Source organism: Crocodylus porosus, unplaced genomic scaffold (genome assembly GCF_001723895.1).
Source record: "Crocodylus porosus isolate Cpor-Errol unplaced genomic scaffold, CroPor_comp1, whole genome shotgun sequence".
NCBI classification, from domain to species: Eukaryota; Metazoa; Chordata; order Crocodylia; family Crocodylidae; genus Crocodylus; species Crocodylus porosus.
Genome location: NW_017728947.1, coordinates 27,733,782 through 27,759,658, shown reverse-complemented (window position 1 = coordinate 27,759,658; position 25,877 = coordinate 27,733,782). Strand labels below are relative to the sequence as shown.

General features: G+C 39.3%; 1 protein-coding gene across 6 annotated transcripts in view; it reads left to right on the top strand.

Annotated features, from left to right (window-relative positions):
* GAS2 (growth arrest specific 2) overlaps positions 1 to 25,877 on the top strand; it is a 166,937-nt gene that overhangs the window by 75,814 nt on the left and 65,246 nt on the right. For all 6 annotated transcript variants that reach the window (XM_019552025.1, XM_019552027.1, XM_019552022.1 and 3 more), the window contains 2 exons: positions 12,817 to 12,880; positions 20,407 to 20,551. In XM_019552025.1, the coding sequence (XP_019407570.1) occupies positions 12,817 to 12,880; positions 20,407 to 20,551 (209 nt within the window). The remainder of the gene's footprint in view (positions 1 to 12,816; positions 12,881 to 20,406; positions 20,552 to 25,877) is intronic.

Here is a 25,877-nt window from a genome sequence, read left to right as displayed (position 1 = left end):
GGAGTCACCAGGAACAATGGCCACAAGCTGAGGGAGGATAGGTTTAGGTTAGATATTAGGAAGAACTACTTCATTGTAAGGGTGACCAGAGCCTGGAATAGGCTTCCCAGAGAGGTGGTGCTCTCACCTTCCCTGGAAATCTGCAAAAGGAGACTGGATAGACACCTGGCTGGAGTCTTATGACCCCCTCCAACCCCCAGTGCTCCTTCCTGCCCATGGCAGGGGGTCGGACTAGATGATCTATCTAGGTCCCTTCTGACTCATTGATTTTATGATTTAATGAAGAAAGATGGCACAACCATGATGGGAGGCTCTTGCACAATTCTGAGACATACTTGATGAATAGTAATATATAATTCTGTTGATTATTGTGTTGTTGCTTTTTATTAAACTTGGATCCTATGGAAAGAGGGACAAAATTATTTAATAAATCATGAGTATTATAACTTTATCCCAATTGTGTACTGCTTGTGTATCCATAGCTCCCATTAATATAACTGAAGTTCGTTGTAATCACTAGCAGATATCCCCAACAGAAGAGGACAATGTATAAACACGGAAGCAGATAAATTTCGTATCCCCAGAAGCTTATGAACTATTGATGTTAATGGAGTTTTGGGCAGCGTCTCCCAGTCCCCTACCTCAGCTCGCTTTCTGTGCTTGCTTCCAGGGCCAGGGGAGCGAGGGTAGAGGTGCCCCTCTGTGGGCCACACATGTGCAACCTGGATGGCCATGTGGTGGGGGAGGGGGGCTCCACATGGCAGCAGCCACCGCCACCACCACCATCCCGTGTGGCTGCATGCCATGCCACTTTCTCACGGCCATGGAGCCATGTTGCACATGTGGCTCCATGGGTTGGTGATGGTCGGTACGCAATTGCCTGGACATTGGGCCCTCACCAGCCTGTGGAGCTGTATGTGTGACTGCCCATGAGAAAATGGTGCTGGGTGTGGAGGTGGCATGAGGCAGTGGCAGTCCAGCCTGTATCAGTCGCTGCCTCAACCCTTCGCAGAGATCTGGGGGGCACAAACCCCCTGGGCCTCTGCTGGGAAGTGTTTAGCAGCGGGAGCTGCCCCCGTCCTCCTGGACAAACCACTCTTGCAGCTCTGTCCCTCACTCCAACCCAGCTGTGCAACACCTTCCCAAGCCCTACTCCCTTCCTTACCATGGGGGTCTTGCTCTGCACTACCCCTCCCACCCCTTAAAAACCAGAGAAAAATATAAAGGGGTACATGAAGTGAAACTTTGAGGCAGAAGGGGTACACTTGTTAAAAATGTCATGACAGGTACTAAACTTAATGTGCTGTAATTACTTCATACTGCTTGATTTTTTTACTTGCTTGGTCCTTGCAATTTGTAATCTAGAATTTGTAAACACATTCTTTATATTCACTGGGCTTGATCAGGGAACACAACTTAAAATTACTTCTGATTCATACTAGTATGATGGAAGAAGGGATCAGGTTTGTAAAATAATTTCAGTGATTTATGATGAACTCAAATGCTTTCAGAGCTTTCTGGAATCTGTTGTAAAAGTGGTGCTGAGCTGGCTCACTTAAGTGTGAACTCTGGGGTGTATATATGATTGAAACCTTGAATTTCTATTTTATGAAAAGCTTTGAATTTCAGAACTTGGTTTTGTTTGGAATCATAATGGAATCAGCACTTTTTAAAAATGCCATGTGATGTGAATATTTTAAAAAATTGGAAGAAAATGATTTATTTTCTATTTTAAAATTCAATTTTAAATGTAAATTTTAAAACTGGAACCTTAAATTTGTTCAGGAAAATGTATATGCGTAGGTTTTCCATTTTACATTTATTTTTTCATGAAAAGTCGCATCATATTATGCTACTACAATTACTAATTCATCACTTCCAAACAAAATGTCACATAATATGACATAAACATTTAAATATTTTCATTTTATTAAAAATAAATGTTAAATGGATCTGTTCCTTAGTACAAGTTGGTACATCTCATTTTACTTTGTAGATGAATAAATCATTTTTGAACTTTGGCACTTTTATTATTATACAAACATCTGCCCTTAATGTTTGCTCAAATACAGATATAAAAGGATAAATTATCATGACTCTGTCATATCATGATAAGATATGCCATATGGACCCCTGGCAGATATGACACTTAAAATATGATTAATCTGTTAATCCCATTTTAAATAGTAACCCAGCCACACATTCAGGTAATTAATGCCACTACAAAATGTACAGTCAGTCATAAAATTATTCCAAGTATTTTGGAATATGTAGAATAATTTTGTGGCTGCTTGCCATTGTGCCTTACAGTGAACATCCTGATGCTGACTGTATGGCAGGACTTGGCTGACAGCTCCCCCAGCCCCAGGACTGCACCAGAGTCTCAGGCTGGCTCTAGTCTGGTCTGAGGGCTGGGACCCACAATCAGCTGATTGTCAGTCTCAGCCCTGAGGACTACATGGGATTCTTGAATTAGCTGGAGTATGCTTGCAGGGTTCAGACCAACAATCAGCACCCCAGGACCACATGAGTCTCAAGCTATCTCCACTGTGGTCCCAGGACTGGAATCAACAATCAATTTATTGTCGAGTCCAGCCTTGGGACTGCACTGAAGCTAGTTCAAGACTCCATTGAGTCCTGAGGCTGGAACCAATGATCAGCTAATTGTCCATCTCAGCCCATGGACTGCACCGAAGTCAGTATGAGACTGTGGTGCAGCCCCAGGGCCAGGACCCTCAATCAGCTGATTATCGGTCCCTGCTCTGGGACAACATGGGGCTGGCTGGAGATTCCTATGGCATGATAGGAGGTGCAATTGTTGGGATCTGGGAAAAAATCTCACCACACAGGGGACCGTTGTGACAACCTGAGGTGATATGACATGTAAAATACCCTACTATTTTTACTACTGATATTGCATGGAATAACATAAAATAAAGTTTTAAATGAAAACTTCATATTGAAATTACATTTTGAAATTTTCCAAATCAAATTGTGAAAACTTGTTTTACAGCAAGTTTTGTCAAAATTGAAGTTTTCACAAAACCTATTTTTATCCAAATGACATTTTCCAGTGGAAAGCTGCCTTGATGACAATTTTTGACCAGATCTATTTTTGCACCTCACATGGACCCAGGAAGCATAAGTCTTCCTGCTTCACCCTATTGCATTTGTTTACTTCTGTGTAAAGCTAGGTATGAACTGCCATCAGAGTAGAGTGGCAGCATTCATATTCACTTTAAAGTTAGTGTGCGCAGACATTATGACATAAGGGGCAAGAGAGGAAAGAATCTAGTTGATGCCTTTGGTTAAGAGGAGAATAAGCCCCTATTGCCTTACCCACAATCTATTCTGTCAAATCCATAGTATTGACAATATCATGAAGCAACATTGAACATGACTGTGACTAGTGCTGGTACAGATACACAAGAACAGGTAACTTCTTGCACTGTACTCAGCCCTCACCAACAAATTCATTTTTCCCAACCGTGTCTTTTATGAACATCATATATAAAGAGTTACAGAATCAGTCTTATTTAGCAACACCTTCTATTATTGTCTAGGCCACTGGTGCCCAAACTTCCTGGGATACAGGCTGGATGAGTGGTGTGGGGTCGATTCACAGACTGGATCTGATCCAGGATAAGGTCAGTGCCATGGGTGGGATCCAGTGTACGGCCTCTGTCCTGTGCACTTAATTGGACCCCAGCCAGCATGCCAGATCAGGTCTGCTGCCTTAGCCCGGCCCTGGTAAAAGCCTAGGCCCCAGTCCTGCACATGCTAGATTGGGCCCCGGTTCTGGCCCTGGCCTGAACCCTGGCCCCAACCTTATGCACAGAACCACAAAATTTAGCTTTGGGGCCTGGAAATTTGGTGGCATAGGGCAGCATTAATTGAAACTGCTTCATTTCCCCCAAATTTCCAGATTTTGTAGGGAGCCCTATGGGCCAGGTGACACAGGTCCTCAGGCTAGATCTGGTCCACAGTCCAGAGTGCACCACTGGTTTAGACACATCTTTAATCGTGCAACCTTTATATGGGATCTCTGCAGTTATGGATCAGGGATATAGTTTAGTTCCTTATACTTACAACACAAACATGATGCATTCAGTGTTGTAGTACACAGATTTTAGTATGGTCTGCACCTAGATGTTCCCTTAAGTAGGGGTTTAAGCTAGTAGATCCACATGGCTGTGATCATTTACTGATAGAAGTCTGAACTCCAGACTGAGGTTATTTTGCTCAGGCCTGAAGAATGTTTTACTTTGGAAAAATTCTTTTTGGCTTCAGGAGTTTTGCCAGAGTAAGAATTGTAGAATTTGGCCTGAGGCACATAGTTAAAGTTATGAACTCTTTGTTAGGAATGACTTTGTCTATACCCTAATGTTATTGGATGGTTATAGGATCTGGAGCCAACGAATCTTCTTCAGCTCTTTCTTCGAAAAACAATCTACCCAGCAAGTAAAGGGTTTGCCATCAACTGTGCCAGCATGCTAATGTGTGTGCTTTTTTTAGAACTGTTTGGCATTCTTGTGTTCATCTTTTGTGTTTTTATATTCTGTATATATTGTATACATATTTATGATATGTTGCACTGGCTTTTTTTGATGCAATGACTCAGCCACCATTTACTGGACCAGGCTTTGTAAACAGTGATCTGTATACCACCATTTACTGGACCAGGCTTTGTAAACAGTGATCTGTGTTGTTTTAATATTAGTGCTAGAGTGAAACACAGACACCTCTACCTTCCATTTGAGTATTGCTTTTTCACTTCTGTCAAAAATATTAAAGCACATTTTGATTGCGTAACATTTTATATGTACATATTTGAGCAGTTTTTTCATTGCAGTAGCATTCTGTATATTTTCTCGAATTAATTTCACATTGAAAAGAAAGTATTGATTTGGCCACTCTTTTTCAAATGATATATTTCCAGTTCCCAACATTTAGTTATGTATCAGATGCAGTTGCATCAGAATAAGACTTTGTTTCTGTCCTTCACAATGTTTGACAAAATGATCCACATAATTGTTGAGTGTTTTTTGTCAATTGAGGACTATAGAAGCATCTTGGACTATTTAATAGCACTGTGAAATTAAGTTAATGTAAATCAATATATCAAAAGTGCTTGGATTATTTGTAAGACATTCCATGCTGTGTATGTCATAGTCACTATTTTAGTCCAGCATATATTGCATTTGAACAGCTTTTTTAAAAATTGAGATTCCTATGACAAATACAGGATTAAATTTGACATAAAAGTTGAGAAGTAATTCTTTTTATCTGAAGAATAAGTAGTGTCATACTACTTATTAAGTAGTAATATGAAATAACTTGCGTTTGAAACAGAAAGGCTAGAAACAGACATTTCCAAATGAAGTGTGTCAGCTGTGCTGGGATTTGTCTTGGCACAGCTGATCTGCTTCAGTGGGCGAAACGCACCTCTCCCATTGTTCCAGCTGCTGATCTTGGGGGACAAAGGGCAATGTATTCCCCACTTCCTGAGAGACACCCCTGGCAATCTCAGCCCTGGAACCAGACTGGAGTGTTGAACTTGCTCCAGTATGATTTGAAGGCTGAGACTGTCAGTCAGCTGATTGACAGCCCCAGGACCACACCAGAATGTCCTGGCTTTCCCCATTAACAGAGACCCACTTCTGGTATTTCTGGGGTGCATCTCTGGAAGTAGGTAAAGTTGGGATTTCCCACTTGCAGAGATGTGTGCCTGGCAGTCTTCAGGGTAAGTCTGTGGAAGCAGGAAACCCTGACTTTCTCTGCTTCCAGAAACATACCTTGGAGATTGCTACACATGCATCTCTGGAAGTTGAGGGGAAAGTTTAGCAGGTGCCTCTGGGGCTTGAAGGGCCTGAACCTGTGCAGGAATTCCTGGTGTGTGTAGAACCAGAGCCTTCAAACTCCAGAAGCACCTGCCTATGGCAGCAGGAGAGTGCAGGCAGCTCCAGCTGTGCACACTCTCTTGACATAAAGCCAATAGATGTCCACCACAACAAGGCAGCACACTTTATTACTACCTTTTCCTGCAGCCACATTGTGGTGTAACAAGTGTTTTGGACATCTATTTGTTGACACTTCGTGTTACCAAAAGTGACAAAAGGTGAGGCTTGCCCAAAGAATGAATTGGGGAAGATTTTGAAAGAAGGGTGTGTTATGTTTACAAATCAAGTGCAAAGGAAAGTTAGTTTTGTTGAATGAAGGGAAAGGAAGTTAAGGAAGCCAGAGAAGAAAAGGTTATAGTAGCTTACAGTAAAATTATTTATAATATTTGGGGTTGTTTATTTCATAAATTTATGAATGTTAAAGGATATCAACCTCTTTGGTGATTATGAGAAGGCAACAGTATAATCAGAATAGGATTTAAAAAAATACCAATGAGAATAAAGTCATTAATTTCCTTTGCAGGTCAGTGATAAGTGTCTATGTGCCTTTGGAAGTCTTCCCCAAAAGGTCAAGGAGTGGCTTAGGAAAATCCATACTACAATAATGCAGTCACAAAACCAGTTGTAATATGTTAATTTTGTTGTTCTAAGCCTTTTAAATTGATAGTGAAATCTGTAGTTGACCTCTCCATATACTTTCCATTATAAGACTTTGTGGGTGTGTCTACACGAGATGCTTTACTGCCCATTAAACTAATCCAATATGCAGTAAAGTATTACCATGTATGCATACTCTGGACTTACTGAACATTAAATTAGTCTAATGCACCATTTTCTAGTACCACCACATACAGGTACTAGATAAATGGTGCATTAGATAACGTGCAATAGCACATGTGTAAATGCTGACCAGGAGTAGTTTTGTTAAGCCCCAGTGCAGGGGGAGCTGTGCCAGCTGCAGGAACAGCTGTCTCCCAGCCCCATGCACAATGGGATAAGCCCCTATGCAGGGAGGCAGAGCTTATAATTTTATCATACTTAAAGTACTTGGGCTGAAATTTTCCATGTTGATTCAGGCAGAATTATTTTTTGGAAAGTTTTATCTAAAACAGTTTAGTTATTCCTGAGAATAAGAATTAGAGAAAATACTGCATGAGGCAGGAGTGGGGAAAGCACTAGTACTAACTGAACTAGCACTAACACAGTTGTGCCTGGGGAACTAAATTGTGTCCCTGCCTCTGCCATACAGTTCCTCTGGACAGCTGGGGAAATCACTTAAACCTCAGTTTTTTCCAGAATTAATTGTGTACATCTTATTTTCTGGGTGCCTGTCCTGGGGCTTTAGGGGTGCCTGTACATGTACTCCTTCTTGTTCTAATTAGAATGCATTGGGGCAGACTTGATTAACTGAATCTGTTCTGCATTCTAATTAGAACAGTCCAGTATTGATGCAGCATCATGTGTATTAAGCCCCTGCTTTTTTTTAAATGGCTGCAGGATGCTTTATCTCAACTTATTTGAATGAGTTTTAGATAAAGCATCTTGTGGCTATTTTTAAATGCATGGGGGCTGAATACATGTGACACTGGCTTTTTAATTAGCGTGACTGTCTGAGAACTGCTCTAATTAAAATTCTCCTTCTCTCCCACCTCTGAGCACATGTTATAGGCAGCTTAAGGTTTTCATTGTAGAAGCACTGTACGCTTATCCCTGCAACAGAGCTCAATGGGAGCTCTGTGTAAAGTGCTACAAAATGCTAAATATTCTAAGCATCTCAGGTGGGGCACTAAAATTAGTTGGTTATTTAGACCACTAGTTTTCATCCTATGGTCTGCAGAACCCTGAGTATATGCAGACTATGTCTAAGGGATCTGTGAAAGATGACTAGGATCAATCAGAAGTATGTGATGACCACTTACAATTCAGAGGGATCCATACCTCCATTCAGAATTTTTTTAGGGGTCCACAAATGAAAAAAAGGTTGAAAGCCACTGGTTTAAACTTTAATCACTTACTCTCTCATTTCAGCATACCTCATGGGAGCAATGAGCCTCACAGGACCATAGAAATTGTGGATGCATCTACATGTGCATTAATGCACTTTAGTAAATGTGCATTAAATCTAGTACCTCCATAGTGAGGTACTAGGAGAATGCACATTAGCCTGTCTTAGTGCACATTAATTAAAGAGCATGGGGAACTTATACACGTGCTTTGAGGGTGGGGGTTGGCTCTTTAATTAGAGTAGCTCTGAGAGCCACTCTAATTAAAGCACCATGGCATTTTGTGTATTAGCATCCCTGTGCTTAAAAATGGCAATGGGAGTGTTTGAATTAAAACTTTTTCAATGAGCTTTAGTTCAAGCACCCCTGCCACCATTTTGAACCATGAGGATACTGATACCTGAGTCGCAGAGGCTGGTTTAGAGCATGGTAATTACCACACTCTACCAGATTTGAGTAATCTAGTCTTCTCTGATGCACTGTAATTACAGTGCATTGGAGCAGCCTCTGCACTTATGGTTTTTAACTAATGCTTTATGCACATTAGCCTATATTAATGCCTATTAACTAAAGAGCATGGTTTTTAGTGACATTTTAATGAGCATTAAAATAGGTCACTGTGCATTAAAGTGCATATGTAGATGCATCCAGGAAGTTCATTAGTATTTTATAAAGGACTAAGATAAGTACACTGTAGAAAAGTTTGTGTAAAAATCAGTAATCCTATATTTCAGGAGAGGATTTGGATGGTGTACAGCAAATTATACGTGTGAATACATATTGCCCTAAGAGGATAAAAAAATGTTTAATAGCTGTCAATCAAATGAATGCCATCTCTCTGGTGTGCAGAATGACCCAAAGTTCCTGCATCATAATGGAAATGCATACAAGTCTAACTTAAAGTTACATGAACAACCTTAACTTTATCATTTCTAATCCTGGATTACGTGCTTGATTTTTTTCAACCTCAGCAATTTTTTTACTATATTTTTGTGGTATCAGATATGTTACAGTTTGGTCATAACTGTCTTAGTGCTAGTTTATAATGTTGCTATCCTATTATTATTAGAAAAGGGTTAAATATGTGTAGTAAGAAAATTAATTTCAAATACAATTTTTTTTTCAAAATAATTAATCACAGATATTGATAACAGTTCCCCAACAGAAGTTTTCTTGTATTTATATGCAAAATACATAAGGGATTAAAAAGTCATACGAGCTAGGTAAGTTTGTAAAATAATAAGAAACATATATTCTCGTAATGGTATACTTCTGAAAGGCAGAGTGAATTGTTGGCAAGGAATTTTGAATATCTCCTTCTTTATATTTATGCATCCATACTAACCAGGGGTATAAATGAGAAGAGAACTTGTCCCTAAGTAAAGGCAGAATGGTCTTTACTTACTTTGGTTTAATTCTGTTGACATAGTATAGTGCATTAGAAATTAATTTGTACCTTCAGTCTTATTTTGCTGCTTATAATTCCTGGATTGTCAAACTGAATATTAGTTATAGTTGTAATAAATATGGTATTTATTCATGTATGCAGCTTTATGTATATAAGATCAGATAAACTTTCAGGTCAGAAATTTGAAGTGTTAGTTCTAATTTAAGGGCCTATCTTAATTCAGATTCCAGTAAGTAATTCAGAAAATTATGAATGCAGTTCCCACAGGAAGCAAAAGCACACCATAAGTACAGATGTTAGATTTCTATCTGAATCTGTAATCACTCACTCCAAAAAGGAATTTCCTCTAATCCATGAACTGTATTACTTGTTTTTATATAATATATAGCATATAATTCTGTATGATAATGAAAATGCATGAGAGGCTAAATTCTATATTAAAAAAATAAATATGTAAATTTATGTGCTGCTATCACAGAGCTGGTTTTAACCCTTGAGTATAGATTTATTAAACAATATTCCTAACTTATTGCAGTTTAGGTAATATGTAAGCATTCAGCTCAAACCCGCAGACAGCTATCCATTTCCCTGTTCATTTCCACATTATCATTCAGATATGTTTGCTTTCATAGTATTTTCAAATGAAAAAGTAAATGGACTTCACACTAACAAGAAAGATTTCAGAGGATTTGCATATACCTTTTATCAAAGATACAAAACATTTATAAACATTATGTTTAGCCTCATAGCATCTCTGTGAGAAGTTATTTGTCTCATTTTGCAGAAGAGCAAAGTATAGAACAACCAGTATTTAAAAGTAGGTAACAATATTGGGTTCCTCTTGGTTTTTGGGAAGTAAAAGTTGTCCCAAGTTGAGCATCCAAAATTGAAGCACTTCAAATCATTGCTCATTGAAATTTTTGCTTGTAATGACTTTCCCAAGGTCTCATAGAAAGTTTGTAAGAGCGATAGGAGTAAAACACTGGTCTTTTGACTCTAGATCAGTGGTTCACAACCAGACTGTCATGAAATCCTTTAAAGGGTACTGTGGGATGCTGCACAATATAAGCAGTTAGGTGTACAAGCACTCTGCATATGATTCACAAGATAAACCCAACAATTTCAAATAGGAATCCACAATGTCCAAAACATTCTGACCTGTTGTGGTCTTTTTTTGCAACAGAAGAATTGATTTATTATTTTTCTGTTGTCAAAAAATGAATGCAAGCTAAGAGCTGTCGTTTTTTGAAGAGTGCCTCGAGTCTCAGAAGGTTGAGAACCATTGCTTTAAGGTCTTCACTTAACTCCTAATCTCACAGATTTACTGGCAATAAATAGGCAATTAAACAGAGCTTCTTGTAATGTAAGAATTTTGTTTTGAGAATCTAAATGATTCTAGTAGGCCCTGTATTCTATACAGAACTTTTGTTTTCCTCTGAACTTCCTGAATTTGCATGCCTGTATAGTCCTCAGGAATGCTAAAATGTGCTGTTAGAAGTATTGCATCACTGTTTTCTTATCACATCACCAGATGTTTGTTTTTATGGTTGGTCATTGCCTGCACAGCTTGCCATGCTCTAACAATGATTTCACTGTTTCACGTTGATCATCATGAAATGCATGAAATGTGTCTGGAATATTGTGAGTCTCACTGAAGTGCATTGCTTTAATTTGATAAGTGGAAGTTTGAATACTGACACAGACTTTGCTTTTTTTTCACTGAAACCTTCTCCCTATTATGTTTACAAATATTTTGACCAAAACTACACGACTCAGATTTTCCCTCAACCTTCAGTAAAATGTGTGTATGTATAAGCTGGAAATGGCTTTCCATTTTTAGCTGGAGGTATATTTAACACTGAGATACATTTTGTATAACTGACCTTTTTTTTTTTTTCTAAAATCAAAATAGTATTGTCAAGTAAAAATAGCAGAACGTGAATCTGGTGCCATGAGTGTAACTTTTTTTAATATTACAACTCCTCGATCAGATTAAGTCTTTTATATATAATTTTTTTGTGGCAAGGAAGGATTTTGAGAAAGAACAACTGGCCACGTCTTTACGTCTCTTATCCTAATAACAGATGGCTATATGGTGGAAATTCTTTTCCCAGAGCCCTGCCTCTATACTTTTATGCTAAGCAATTTTCCTTCTGGAAATGGGGGAAAATGCATTGATTTTTTTTTTCTAGGTACTGCAGCATGAATGAAACTATAAAAGTCTGTAAGCCAGATCATTAGTTCATGTAAATGATCATGTTTCCATTAAGGCCAATGGCACAATGAAAATTTATATCAAGTGGGGATCTGTCCTTCTTTGAATATCTTGTTTTAGGAGATACCTAGCTCTCATACCTTTAGTACTTTTGGCCATTGGCATTTTTTTTTACCTGTTTGAGTCAGATCAGTCTGCTAATTCCTTAAGTATTCCAGCATGTCCAACACAGAAGCTTCTTCTCTGCTGGTTCATGTGAAAATAATTTGTTTATTTTTTAAGAACTAGATCCTGTTTCTGGGCATGGATCCATGGGAAACTTGTCCATATCTAGCTATGCCTAAAGTTATCTGCAAGAGCAGGATTCCATTATAGCAGGTATTTCTTGAGAAAAGGAAACAATGCACCTATAACTTTTATTGTCTGATGCTGCATAATCAAATAGATTGCCACTATCCAGTATGCCTCTTTGCACAATTTTGGTATATTTTTCCTTATATATTTCACCTGACCTTTCTGGGAGGAGTTATCTCTGAGTTTTGCAAAGCAAAGACCATGGAACATAGTGGAACTTCTACCTAAGAGATTCATAACATGCTACAGCTGCTTCCAAAGCTTAAATTTTCAAAACTTTGGGATGTTTCTTCTGGTCTTGCCCTGGACTCAGGCATGACAACTTGTCTAGATGCATCTCATTAGGGAGCAAGTATTAAAGGTAAGTATATTTCTTTTAAGGACTGGGTAAGTTCATTGAATACCCTGCACTCCATTAGAAAGCAACATGAGTTTTGTATGCGTAAGGAATTCATGACCATGTTTGCAGAACATTTTTCTTTCAGTTATACATTTTTAATATTTGCTGCTTTAACTAAATGGAGAAAAATGATATCCTGTGGAACACTAACTTTTTAAATTATAAAAAGTGATACAGAATTTCTTTGACGTGTCATTAGGTTTCATTGTTCAGTAGGAATACTCCATTCGTTTTATATGGTTATGAACAATTTGTATCTCATTGAATAGTATAAGCATTTTTATCTGGTGGTATTTTCAGTGGAACTTGAGGAAAATTTTAGAGTGTCTAAACGCCTTAGATCCTTTGAAAACATCAGTCTTGGGTCTTAATTCTGTAATAATTCAGTCAAAACTGGTTTGGAAGCCAGAGGATAATTTGCCTGAGAAGGGGTTCAGAGTTAAGAAGTTGATAATGGTCACTAATAAACTTATCACCAAGGTCCTTAAAATACCCTTTTTGTAAAATAGTTTTTCATTTCTATTTTGCTTTTACAGTCCTTCACAAGCAGCCAAGAGAAGTATGTCTTTGTTTGTTGGAACTTGGAAGGATTGCATCCAGGTAGGCAAAAACATTTAAAGAATATTTACATTTTCAACAGGATCAACTACTGAGAGACCTACCAGATTCAGCATGTCTTCATGCTAACATTTAGATTAGTCAAGATCAAGGCAAATGCCAATCAAGGGTTACATAAAACAACTTGTGGGCAGTTGTTCAAATAATGTAATCTAACCTGCATTACTATAATGATGATATTTGTCTGCTGAATTCATATTATGAGGGGAAGTATGGGGGAACAGAGATGAAAAATTTAGTTTTGAACAGGAATTAAGGTTGAATTCTTTTTTTCTTACAATATTCAATTCTATTCCTTTTTTAAAAGTAACTGAGACAATTTTCTCTGTAAATTTGCTGTTACTCCAGGGTCTAAACCTGATTCTTCTGTATCTTTTGGACTGATTTCAGTCATAACAGATTTGGCTTTCATATGTCTTGATCTGGCTTCATTGGAGGATTATTGTAAGGAACTATTCAGTGTGAAAAGGATTTTGCAAGCTGGCCCAATGTTATTATAATTCAACAAAGAATTACTATTTATTATTCTTTTAAAGAAAAAGTTTGCATTTAAGCCTAAACCAAACCAGAAATGTTTTGGAGCCTGAAACTGGTCAGACTAGTAACAAAAGCAGTGAAAAAGACAAGAATTGCAATTTCAGTCAGCAGCTGCAAGACATTCTCTATTTCTCTGGCTCTCTGGTACACCTGCCAATGCACTACTTGGATGTGGAAACCCTGCAGCTTTCAGGGTCCACTGTCTGCAGGAGGCCGGCCAGCTTCATCTACCCTAGGTGTGGGGACCATACAACCCCACAGTAGACTTTCCAGGAATCCAGGCAGGATTGCTTTCAATGAAAGTTCACTGAATCCAAGATGTTTCAAACAAAACATTTGGAGCTCAAAAAATTTCTGCATTGGGAAATCTCCCATCATCTCTATAAGAGAACAAATACAGAATTTTATCTACAACATATGATTTTTCCACATTGGGTTGTATATTTTGGATTCTCCTGTTTGAACTGTTTTCCAGTACTCCACAAATGCAAAAAATAAATGCTAAGCCATATTGTACTATCCCTTATTAAGCACTGCTCCTCTTGCCTTAAAAAGAAACACAACAGTTTGATTAATCTATTTATCATTCCGTAGTCAATGGGAATTTAATTAAACAAAAAAAGCCAAGATATGGCCCATAATTCATCCCTGATTTAAACTAGCTTGGGAATAGAATAACATGTAATTGCTCCTCCTTTTGAATTGTTGCTCTTCCCAACCTCCCGTTTCCAAAAATATTCTGCCCCAGTTTGGGACCTGCATATTCTCCGTAGTCTACTAAATTTCAGAACAGAAAACACTGGGAAGGAAAAATATCAGTATTATGTAATTTAAGTGACAGGTATGTAATAGCAGTGTTGCTTTAACTATGCTAAAATCTAGCTACAGGGGAAATAAGCATGATTAGAACAGGGTCTGTATTTAGTATGGTCGTGAGATTTAACATAGTTTTATTAACATTTTCTATCACTTCTATGATACTGCTTTAAATTACCCATAAGAAAAAAAACGTTAAGTAGGCATTGGCTTTGCTTGTTTTAAAACCTGTTTAATCAAAATATCAATGTAACTATACTGACACTCTTTGGGGCCTACTTCTCAAAAGAGGAATTCAAAGCTATGGTACTAAAAAGGAGTCTCAACAGATTCCTAAGTAGCTAGAGAAGAAAGAGGCACCCAGCATAAGTGTATTCCTCTTTCTCTCCTTGAAAACAGAGAGACTTATCAATTCACCATTATGTTCCTCCCGTGAATGTCTCAAAACACACTTTTCTCAGACTACTGCTGGTGTGTAGAAATCAATAAAACTCCCATTCAAGTAAATGAGACTTAAGTTCATGGTCGGCATGTTACTCTGAAGTCAAGTAGGAGGCAGGGTACATTTGAGTTTTATAAATTAACTAAAGTGTGTGTGTGTACATCAGTTTGTTCTCTCTCGCTCTCTCTCTGATTAGTCTATAAGGTCTAAACCTACCCTGCCTTCTAGCTGGATCATGCCCAAGATATGTGACACACAACACAGGTGGTTTAGGTAAAGAAAAAATAACTTACACTGGCCTAGCAAACTTGAAATCTTTCTACAACAAAACCTTTTAAAGTTCTGAAATGACTGGAGACTTTTTCTGGCTATGAAAGGAAGACAGAGGAAACAAACAAGCGAAAATATCTGCTGCCATTTAAAGAGGCTTAGGGTAATTATTGAAGTCAACAGAGTTATTCCAGAATTGCACCACTGAATTTATCCCTGAAGTTTTCTCAAGATAGTGTCGTATTTTGTAAATCAGGGGTCTGAAGTAAATTTTGGTTCACTGAAGCTTATGCTCTCTCTCTCTCTCTAAATAATCTTATTAATCAGTCTGTAAAGGTACATATTTACTTTGCCTTCTTTCTTTTCACTTACATCAATGTATCTCTGTTGACTTCAGTGGAATTTTGGTAGTTTATACTGGTATTCCGTAGGGGAGAAACAAATGGTCATCAGTATTCAATAGCCCTGAAAAACTCCCGGACTTCTGATTGTATAGGAAACAGAATTCTGACCTTCAATTATACTGTGCAGTTTCAATACATGCAGTGGGCCAAACTGTATACACAGACTACTTTCACATGAGTGAATTGACAGCCTTTGGGAAAGACAGATGAATTTCACAGGGGATGAAACTGAGTTGTGCAACCAACAACAGTCTCTTTCCAATCAATAGGACTGTGCAGATCCAATTTTCTAAGTATAAAGTAAGAGTGGCTCCAGTGAAATCACTGGTATTTCACTGATGCAAAAATGATGCAAGAAAAGCAGGATCTGTCTCCATATGTGTGAAGATCCTAAAGAACGTTTACATTCTAGAAAACAAAATTATATGCAAATATATGTGTGTATACAAGATCTACTGTTTTTCTGGTGATATAATACACTGCAGCTAAGCTGTCTGCTCAGCAAAAAGAATGGAAATTCCTCTTACGTGGCTATAAAACCTTTTTTTCCCTTTGGTACATCAGCCCCCAGATGTCATTCGTTCAGAAATTATAGTCTATTGAGCAGTTTCAATATCTTTCTGTTATTGTACTTAATTTTTCCTTGGGAAAAATAGGAAATAGTGCTCTTAGAAGTCTATCAGGGATCACCTTGCAGTCTCTATTTGTACTTATGGATAAGCCAGGCCAGAAAGAAGGAGAGAAGGAAATTCCCAACATAGCTCTCAGAACGGGCCTTCCAGCTCATTTGAATGGCAAAACTCTCTGAGATAAATAGGAAGATTTCTTGTGTCAGTTTAAACCTCCAATGATTTTGTTAGATTCTGGTGCAAAGTGTGGAGACCTTTGGTTTAAATTTAATTTCAGCTGATGAATGGAAGGACATTTGAATATAATTAGTATGCATAATTTTCTTACAGTCTGTAGTAACAATCAAAATCTGAGGTGGATTAGATTATGAAAAGCTGCAGAAGCAAAGCAGCAGCATTCCTTAGAAGAGTGGGAAAGGTTTATTTGATGAGTAAGGCTGCATGCAGGTGTAGGCTTAGGGCCCAGTGGGAATGTAATGATTTACAGCCTGTCGGCATCTGCAGACAGACAGGAAGTGAATGGATCGTATATAAGTGTTCTCTCCAATGTTGGCTGACTTTTCATTAAGCAGACTGCACCCAGTTGCAGCCAATACAAGCACAGATTTGGTTCATAGTTTTCTGTATATTAATTCACTGTGCAGTAGTGTGAGTAAATTGTGATTTATAATGAAAAAATACAAGAGCCAATACATGTAGAGATGCTCTTTCATTTCCTTATTTTTGGTTCAGCATTTTAGTCGCCAAGTCTTTCTTTGGTATAAATCAGCACAGTTTTAAATCTGACCCTGGGTTTGAAATTGTACAATAAACAATATGTTTTCTTTCAAGAAATAGTGTCTGTAAAAACTTGTGTTTAGTATGATGGGCTTAAGCTTTAAAGAAATTAGTATTTAAACAAAGATACTTGTTTTGCTTTTGTTGTTTAGCGTTTGCATAGAGAAGAAAAAGGGGATGTTATGCAATGATTAGGACAAAATAAAATGGGCATCAGAACTCCAGGATTCTATTCTCAGCTCTCCTGGTGATATTTGTCAGGTCACTTACAGCTAAACTGTCAAAAGAGCCAATGAATTTCAGTGCCTCACTTTTGGAGTGCCCAGCTGGAGATGCTTGTTGGCCTCAATTTCTGTATCTGTTTATCCATCTTTAAACAAGTTATAGTACCTGTCATACTTGTGTGCAGGCTTAAAAAATTCACCTTTGTTAATCAGTCTTCTCTCAGATACATTAAATTTAAAGCTACTGTTGAGCAACTTAAGTTGTCGTGGTTCTTTCAGAAGCTCCAAGGGGAAAAGGTAAATAAAATCCAGAGCAATGCTGTTAAATATGTACATGTAGTATAACATTTTTGCAAAGTGTTGATGACAAGCTATTCATACACCAAATAAAAGAGCATGTGTGTATAGATAGTTCAGTAACAAACAGAACACTGAATTATAATTACATTTATTGTAAATGTGATTCAGTTAATCGGTGTCACGTTAATTTCCCTGTACATACTGTATATACTCAAATACAGGATGACCCTGAATATAAGATGACTTCCAATAGATTCTACATATGGAAAATTTATTAAATTATTATAATTTTCCAAGTCTAGAATCTAATTATCAGAGTGTTGCCTTGATTTTATCCCCCTCCCACTGCTACAGCAGGGAAGACTTTGGATGAGGGAGAGGGGTCCAGAGCCCTCTTGCCCTCTGCACTCCCAAATTCTTCCTACTGAATCCTTCCTGCCTCCCCTTTCTGTGAGACTCAAGCTCTGTTCCCTCCCCAGCTACAACATGGAAATGAGCTACATGTACAGAGAGGGGATGGGACAGAGAGGAAGGCAGAAACTCGGGAGGGAAACAGGAGGCTGCTGTGCATCTGACTCTTGCCCCAACCCTGACTGCTGCAAATTTGAGCACTCTATAAACAACTTTATACCTACTTATACATGGTACAAATTATGCATAATATTAGTCCAGAGCCAAAAAGCTCATGACTTTTCCTATAGTTCATTGGGTTGGATCAACAGGTATTTCAAGCTATACACATCCAAACAGTGCTTAGTTATGTGTATACTCCAGATACCCTGACAAAGGATCTATGTGCTAATTAGTTCCCTCACTTGTGACTAGAATCAGGTCTTGGGACCCTCCAAAATGTATATGCAGATCAGGGGCAGGGTTGCCTGGTCTGTCTCCACCCCATAGAGGGTGGGAGTGACACTAACCAATGACCTAGAAGATGGTATGGAGTACACCATCAGCTAGTTTGCAGATGATGTCAAGCTGGGGGGAATAGTAGATATGGTGGAGGGTTGGGCTAGGATTCAGAGAGACATGGACAAATTGGAGGATTGGGCCAAAATAAATCTTTTCAGATTCAGTAAAGACAAGTGCAGGGTCCTGTACTGAGGATGGGCCATTCCCATTCACCGGTACATGCTGGGGACCAACTGGCTAAGCAACAGCTCTGCAGAAGAGGACCTATGGGTTATACTGAACAATAGGCTGAAAGTGAGCCAACAGTATGCCTTTGTGAAGAAGGTTAACAGCATCCTGTTCTGCACTGGTAAGCCCACATCTGGAGTACTGTATCCAGTTTTGGGCCCCCCACTACAGAAAGGATGCGGACAAATTAGAAAGTGTCCAACAGAGGGCAAAAAAAGTGGTAGTGAGCTGAGGCACATGACTTACAAGGAGCAGATGAGGAAACTGGGCTCATTTAGTTTGGAGAAGAGGAGACTGAGAAGGAACTTAATAACAGTCTTCAACTTCCTAAAGGGTGGTTCCAAGGAGGATGGAGCTGGACTGTTTTATGTGGTGGGAGATAACAAAATAAGAAGCAGTGGTGTCAAGTTGCAACAAGGGAAGTTTAGGTTAAATATAAGGAAAAACTTTCTCACTCTTAGGGTAGTAAAACACTGGAATAGGTTATCCAGAGAGGTTGAGGAGTCTTCATCCTTGGAGGTTGTGAAGACCCAGCTAGACAGAGCCTTGGCTGGGATGGTCTAGCTGGGGCTGGTCCTGCTTTGAGCAGGGGGTTGGACTAGATGACCCCATGAGGTCCCTTCCAACCTTCATTATGTATAATTCTGTGATTCTACAATCACATGTGACAGGCTGAGAGATGGGATGACAGAGCCTCCCAACTACACAGAAGTTTGGTGGTGTTTGTCAGACATTTAAGGCTCATGAATAAATGGGAATCATTGAAAATGGGAAAGAAAGATGCTGCTCATCTGTGGGAGTGAAGAGGAAGTTGAAATGCATTTGAAGCAGTGGCTCACCTTGACTTGGAAAAAGGATTGGTGCTGAGAGGGAACTGAGAAAAATGGGCACTAACCTATCTTTTGGTACCAGGGGAGGGTGTCAGAGTTTTCTCTGGCCTGATACTGCAGTATCTCCAGGCCTGGTGCTTGTTCCCTCCTGGGGGAGCAACTGTAACACACGCATGCACACACACATACATGGATTCCCATCAGCATCTCAGCCTTTTTGGCTGAGATCAAATGTAGCATCTCTGGGGAGGGTATCAGAGCTTGCTCTGGTCTTTCCAAAAGCTGGAGAGCTTGCAGTACCCCTGGGAACAACTGCCCATTTTTTAAAAGAACACCCCCCCCACACACACACACACACCCACCCCATCAGTGTGTTTGCCCAGTATGGGCCATGTGTTTTATCAGCAGGCTCAGCATGGGCTACATTCAGTCAACTTCACACAGTAGTTGGTTTCCATGACTGAGCACCATAGCAACAGTTTAAAGATTGTCAATGTATTTAATAGGGAGCATGGAGTTTTCCTGGTATGGAAATATAAGATGAGGGGCTTTTCTGCTCATGGTAATTGGAGGGAAAAAAGCCCTCATCATACATTCAAGTAAATGTGGTATTTATTAAAGGAAATTATTTCAGTTATTGTATCATATGGAGTGCTCATTCTTTTCTTCGTGGGTTTAGCAACTCAGTATTGCATTCTCTCTATATATAAAGGGCTTAGTCCATCTGTCTGTGTGTCTGTCAGTTTGTCCATAACACTCTTGTGGGGCACAGCTGCAGTCAGTGCTGTGTATGGGACAAATTGCCCATCAAGAATGACGGTGGGGATGGAGCGCTGCCATGATGGGGACAGAGGAGAGGTGGCACGGAGCCAGATGTGGAGTTTGGCAGGGGGAATGACAGCCTCCTCCCCCCCCACTCCCCCCCCCGGCCTTGCTCCTTGGAGTCAGTGGCAGTGCAGGGTGGTATCAGCACAGCACTGGCCTCACCCCCACCCGCTCTGTCCCCGTCATCATGGCAGCACTCCCTCCCTGCTGTTATTCTTGATGGGCAGTTTGCTAGTAGTAATATAAAATGTGTGAAGTTTGCGTATCTTAAGGTATGAAATATTTTGTTAATTTTGTTTGCATGTTTTCAAAAGGTTTGGTGTAGAACCTCCTGGTTTAATAAAGCTGGAGAAAGAGATTGAACAAGAAGAAACACTTTCAACACCTCTTCCCTCTCCTTCACCCTCCCCAACAAAGTCTCCAGGGAAAAAGAGCACAGGAAAACTGTTGGATGATGCTGTAAGTGTGCTTGGGCAAATTTCTATGCTTCTTCTCTGCTACACAAATGGACTAACACCTGCCTGACACAATCTGACATATCCCTTATTGGTGAAAGATATAAAGGCCTGGTTTTGACTAAAGGTTCTTGACCTCCAACTAAAGGTCAAGCTGCATGATTTTCAGGCATCTGCAATTAATGTTACTGTGGCCACAGTTATTAACATCTGCAGATTACTTGGAAAATGTTAGCTGATGCTGGAAATTGGCAATTAGGCTCAGATTTGTACTGTCAGCTGGCGTTCTGTCTGAAAAAAGATTGATTCAGGACTGTAGGATTTTGACCGTGTTGGTTTATGTATTTTTCAAAACACCTCTGAGTTATTGAAGTCTTTTTTTATGCTATAGGGCCAGGATTCAGATTACTACTTTAGGCACCTAAATAGGACTTTAGTGGAAGTGAGCCATCTAAGTTCATTAGACACTTTCATTTGGACTACAGAGTTCCCTAAGCACTTATACTAAAGGATCTTCCATATTTTAGAAGCGATTTAGATGGTACATCTATGAGCATTATAATGCCTGACTCCTGCAATGCACTATTGAAAATCAGTTTGTTGTTAGGAAATACCTAAGCAGTCTGAGTCTATAGAGAAGCTTTCAGTAGGCACCCCAAAGCAAGACTTAACTCAGATTAGTAAATTTGAATTCAGTACCAAGATGGCATTTTTGTAACCCACCTTTTGCCCAATGGCCTTATGATTAGAACTTGCCTAAGAAGTTGGAGGCCTACGTTTTCGTTCTTGTTCAACCTGAAGAAATTCAAACCCTCATATCCACCATAGTTAGGCAAGTACTCTAACCATACCAAGCTATAGAATAGGCTATGCAAGGGCACTCTGTACCACTGCTGAACTTGCGTAACTGGGCTCCTGCCCAGTGTGCAAGAGTCAAACCCAGAATGAGATCAAACTAGAGGTGGCCTGACTCTGTGGTGTAGTAGTAATGGTATTTCTCTGAGACAGGTAAATCCTGTGTTCCTGTCCCTACTGCCAAGGCTATTTCTAATATATAACAAATGCCCGTCTAATTGTAAGTGCCTAAACAATGCTGAGAGCAACCTGTAATCTAGCAGTTAGGTCACTCAGCTGGCAGCAAGGAGTCCTGGGCTCCATTTCCTGCTGTTAGGATCACAAGGTTTCTGTGTTCAGAAACTGCTAAGGACCAGATTCTGTTTGACATACTGGTAGTCTAAATTGACTCAGTCACACCTATATGTGATTCTATTCTAGTTTTTCAAGTCCCGAAAAATTCATTAATGTTTTTTCTGTAGTTCACTCTGGTTGCCTGCAGGCTGTATGAGCAGTAGTTTGGAGATGCCTGTTCTTCCCATTCTAAGCAAAGAGCACATAAGCCCCTAAACCCAAATCATTCTTAAATGCCTCAGAAACCTCTCATTGACTCTGTAAGGATCCCAGACCTTGTCAAACTGAACTGCCCTCCGTACATGTTATATTACCGAAAGAACAAATATGAAGCCTGGCCTACCTTTGTAAGTTCCTTGCACAGTTTAAAAAAAAAAAAACCAGAACAGAAAAAAGTGCAAAATGGTTTTTTTTCTCACTGTTAGAAAGGAAGGTATTTTGCTTTGTAATTCATCAACGCCCCCTTGCATTACACTGTACAGTCATTTCTCAGTTATGTACCTCTGGTGAAGTTCACTTTGAAATAGCTGGTATCAGATAAAAAGAGACATTTTGAGATCCTGAAGAGGTTAAATAGGAAAGTACAAATATGTTCTAAAAAAAGAAAGAGTTACTATAGTAACTGCTATATCACATGGTAGATATGCCACCTGGGAGTTGCAAAACCCTTCTTGAAAAACCCACATGCCATTTTTTGTTTTACAATGAGCAGATGGAATATAATGTTCATTTTTTTTTATAAAATACTTTGTTCTTTTCAAATGGAAGTAAGTTCCATTTAACTTTTGTGTTTCTTCTTTAGCTGTGGCCACCCAATCAAGGCTGCTATTTGAGCTTTTAAAAACATTCTTGTGTGCAAAAAAAAGAAGATTGCATATCTCGGGGGAAAAGGAAAGGACGATATGAAAGCTATCTCCAGCCACCTCCTTTAATTTAAAAGGCAGCAGGGATAGAGAGAGAATGGAATTCATACAGCTATATTCCTAACCTTTGATGCCCAGACACACACATTATAAGCTACTACCAGTGCTCTTACAGTCCAGACACAAAATAAAATTAGGTTTAATTCTGCCCTCCAATTCTTCACATGATCTCCAAATCCTCCTGTATATGTCTCTACTTTTTGGGACAGTTGATACTCTGGAAGTAGCAGTGGTAAGATCAACAGTAGGATCTGAATAGCTTTTGGTTGATACCAGTTTTATATTAGTGTAAATTTGTTGGCTATAATGTTAGATGCAAAGGATAGAAGAAGTAATTGTCCAGTGCCACCACTTGTTCTGCAAAACAGCTAAAGGCTTGATTCTAAAGGGCGTGTTCCCTGTACCAGGACGTCCCTCCACCCCCACTTCCAAGTAGCCTTCCCATAGAGTCAGCAGATATGTGGGGGGAAAGAAGCCTACATGAAGATTATGCCCACTTTCTGGGTATTGATACTCCCCAGAACTGAGTCTGCTTTACATTGCTTGCTCCAATGGAAGCAGTTATAAAGTGTCCTGACTTCATAATTGGAAGATTTTCCCTACTTAGTTGAATGGTTGATACAGACCTCTTAAAACAGTTCCTGAACTACAGGTCTCTTGTCTTCTTATGCAAGGAGTGTCTCTGTCCTGGTTGTCAGAAGCCACAGGCAACAATATCAGGGTAGCTTCTAGAAGCTAATTTCTAGTGGTTCCAGAATAAGGGGAAGCAGATATCCGTATATATTCTTTGTTTCTCCTCCAGTCTGCAGAAGATATCCCTCACTGACCTTAGTAAAGTCATTTCCAAGTTATGGTGATGGTAGAGCTCTTGAGTCAAACTCTCAGAGCCCTATTACATGTTCAAATTAAAGCTGGATAGTAGCTAGCTATAAAGTTGTTACACATTGTCAAGCACTAACTTATGGCTGATTGCTTTTTTTAATATCTGGATAGTCTTTTTTATGCATAATAATTACTTTGCACATGTGGCTTGTCTAAATTTATTGTGCAATTTACCAGTTAATTAGGTGATAATTATTTTGCCTTTGTGACCCGTCTTACTTTGCATGTGTGGCCGGTCTAAATTTATTGCACAATATACCACTTAATTATGTAACATGTAGCAGGAGCCTGAATATCAGAAGTGTGTAATCGCCAGATACTATGGCTAATTATCCTATTTTCATATATAGTATAGATCAAGAGTGTTTCCATTCAAGTCACTGGAGTTACTCTGATGGTAATACAGCTCAGTGACAGCTGAAATCTTATGAAATTCATGTAATGCTTGCAGATCATTTTTGATACAATTAGTACCAAAAACATATCTCTGTTGTCCGGGCCTAATTTCAAGCTACAAGGTGTATTTCACAAAGTCATTGCTGCTCATTTTCAAGAGAGGTTCTCATTAACTGTTCTGGAAGGTGAGAAAAAGCTGAGTAGGTAATAGCACTGGATAATTTTAGCAGTGAGATGGAAAACTTTCAAATTTGTTGAAATTGACTTAATGTCTTTCAGAGTCACTTGACATTCTCTTCTCATCCATCCTGTCCATTACAAAATAAATGCTGGACACTGTATACATTGCTTCTTCTATCTCTGTTGCCATATACTTTCCAGCAAAAGAAAAAATAAAATTTGGCACAACATAATATCCCTGAATGGCAAAGCTAAAACACTATGCAGTGCAGTCCTTTTTTTTTTTTTTTGAATTTTTGAAAAAAACCATAAAAACCGAGCTGCAAGACATGAGCCTGATTTTTTTTTCCTTTATAAGACAGTAGAAGAGACAAACTTTCACCAGTAAGTTATTCTAGCAACATTCTTGTGTTCTTAGTTTCTTTTTCAAACTAGTTTTGAAAAGGTCTGAGTATTATCTGAAGTGGACAAAATCTTTAGAAAGTGCCTCTTGCATTTTGTTTCATTTGACACAAACATATTAGGTCAGATTTTACCCAAGAGAACTACAGCATGTGGAACTGATCATCTTCTTGCCCTTGTCATTGTTGTTTCTTAGCAGCAGTACTACCTGAATATCAAATTTGAGTTCACTCAGCCAGATCTGGTCTTGGACAGGCATATTATATTCAAATAACCCCAAAAAATCAGAATTTACTAAACATTAATGGAACTGAGATCCTATACAAAGCTAAATTTTTATCACAGTTAATATCTACTGGAATGCAACTGAGGAGGGCACAAACATAGATGATGAATAGGGGAAGCATGGGAGGGCACATGCCCCCTCTGAGAGTGATGGTGCCCTCCCTCACAGTGAGTGCTCCAGCTAGTAGGGGGGCATGGAAAGCACTTGTGCCCCACCTAAAATTGGTTCCACTGATGGTGGAACTGCGAATGGTGGGAGTGCCAGCACTTTCACTGCCACTGTACTGCTGCTGTGCTCGGCAACCGGCTGCTGGGGTACCCCCTCCGGTCACCCCTCCCCCACTGGCCACTGGAGGACTCCCCCCCAGTTGTGCTCCAGTGGTGCCCCCCACCCCCCAGACAAAGGAGGCACCAGTCGCCCATGGGCACAAAAGTACCTTTTCAGCTGCCTTTGGGCATAGGCATGCAAACATATACTATGCATCAACTGCTCTGTAGTGACTGCTAGTTAAAAAGTTTAGAAGTTAAACTGCAGTAACATAGCTCTGCTTTCCACCCACTCCAAATTCTTAGGGCTTCAGGGTCCTTTTTCAACTTTGTTAACATAGAGCAGCCTTAATGCTACTCTAAATTACATATGATAGAAACAGTGGGCAAACTTAGCAGCTGGGGGTCAGCATCAGTGCTGAGAAACATCTCAGTATTGAGCTTCCTGAGGATTTGGTGAAAAGACATCTTTATTTCTGCAACCAGAGTAACTAGGCACGTCTACACATGCACCTGACTGCGCAGTAACTGCTGGCACTGTGCAGTCTTGGCACCACAGTACCTCATTGCTATAGTGCAGTAGGAGCAATATTATGGCTCATGCCTGCTGATGCTATGCCACTGTAGCAATGAGTTACATCACCATAGCTTGTCACTACATTGATGTAGCAACTTGTGTAGACCACCCTGTGTCACTGAGTTCAGCATTAAATTCCACTTTTTTTTAATAAGGACAAATGATTATGCAGAATGGAAGCAATGGACAATCGGAGAGCCTCTGCCTGTATACTGAAGAAATGTTAAGTT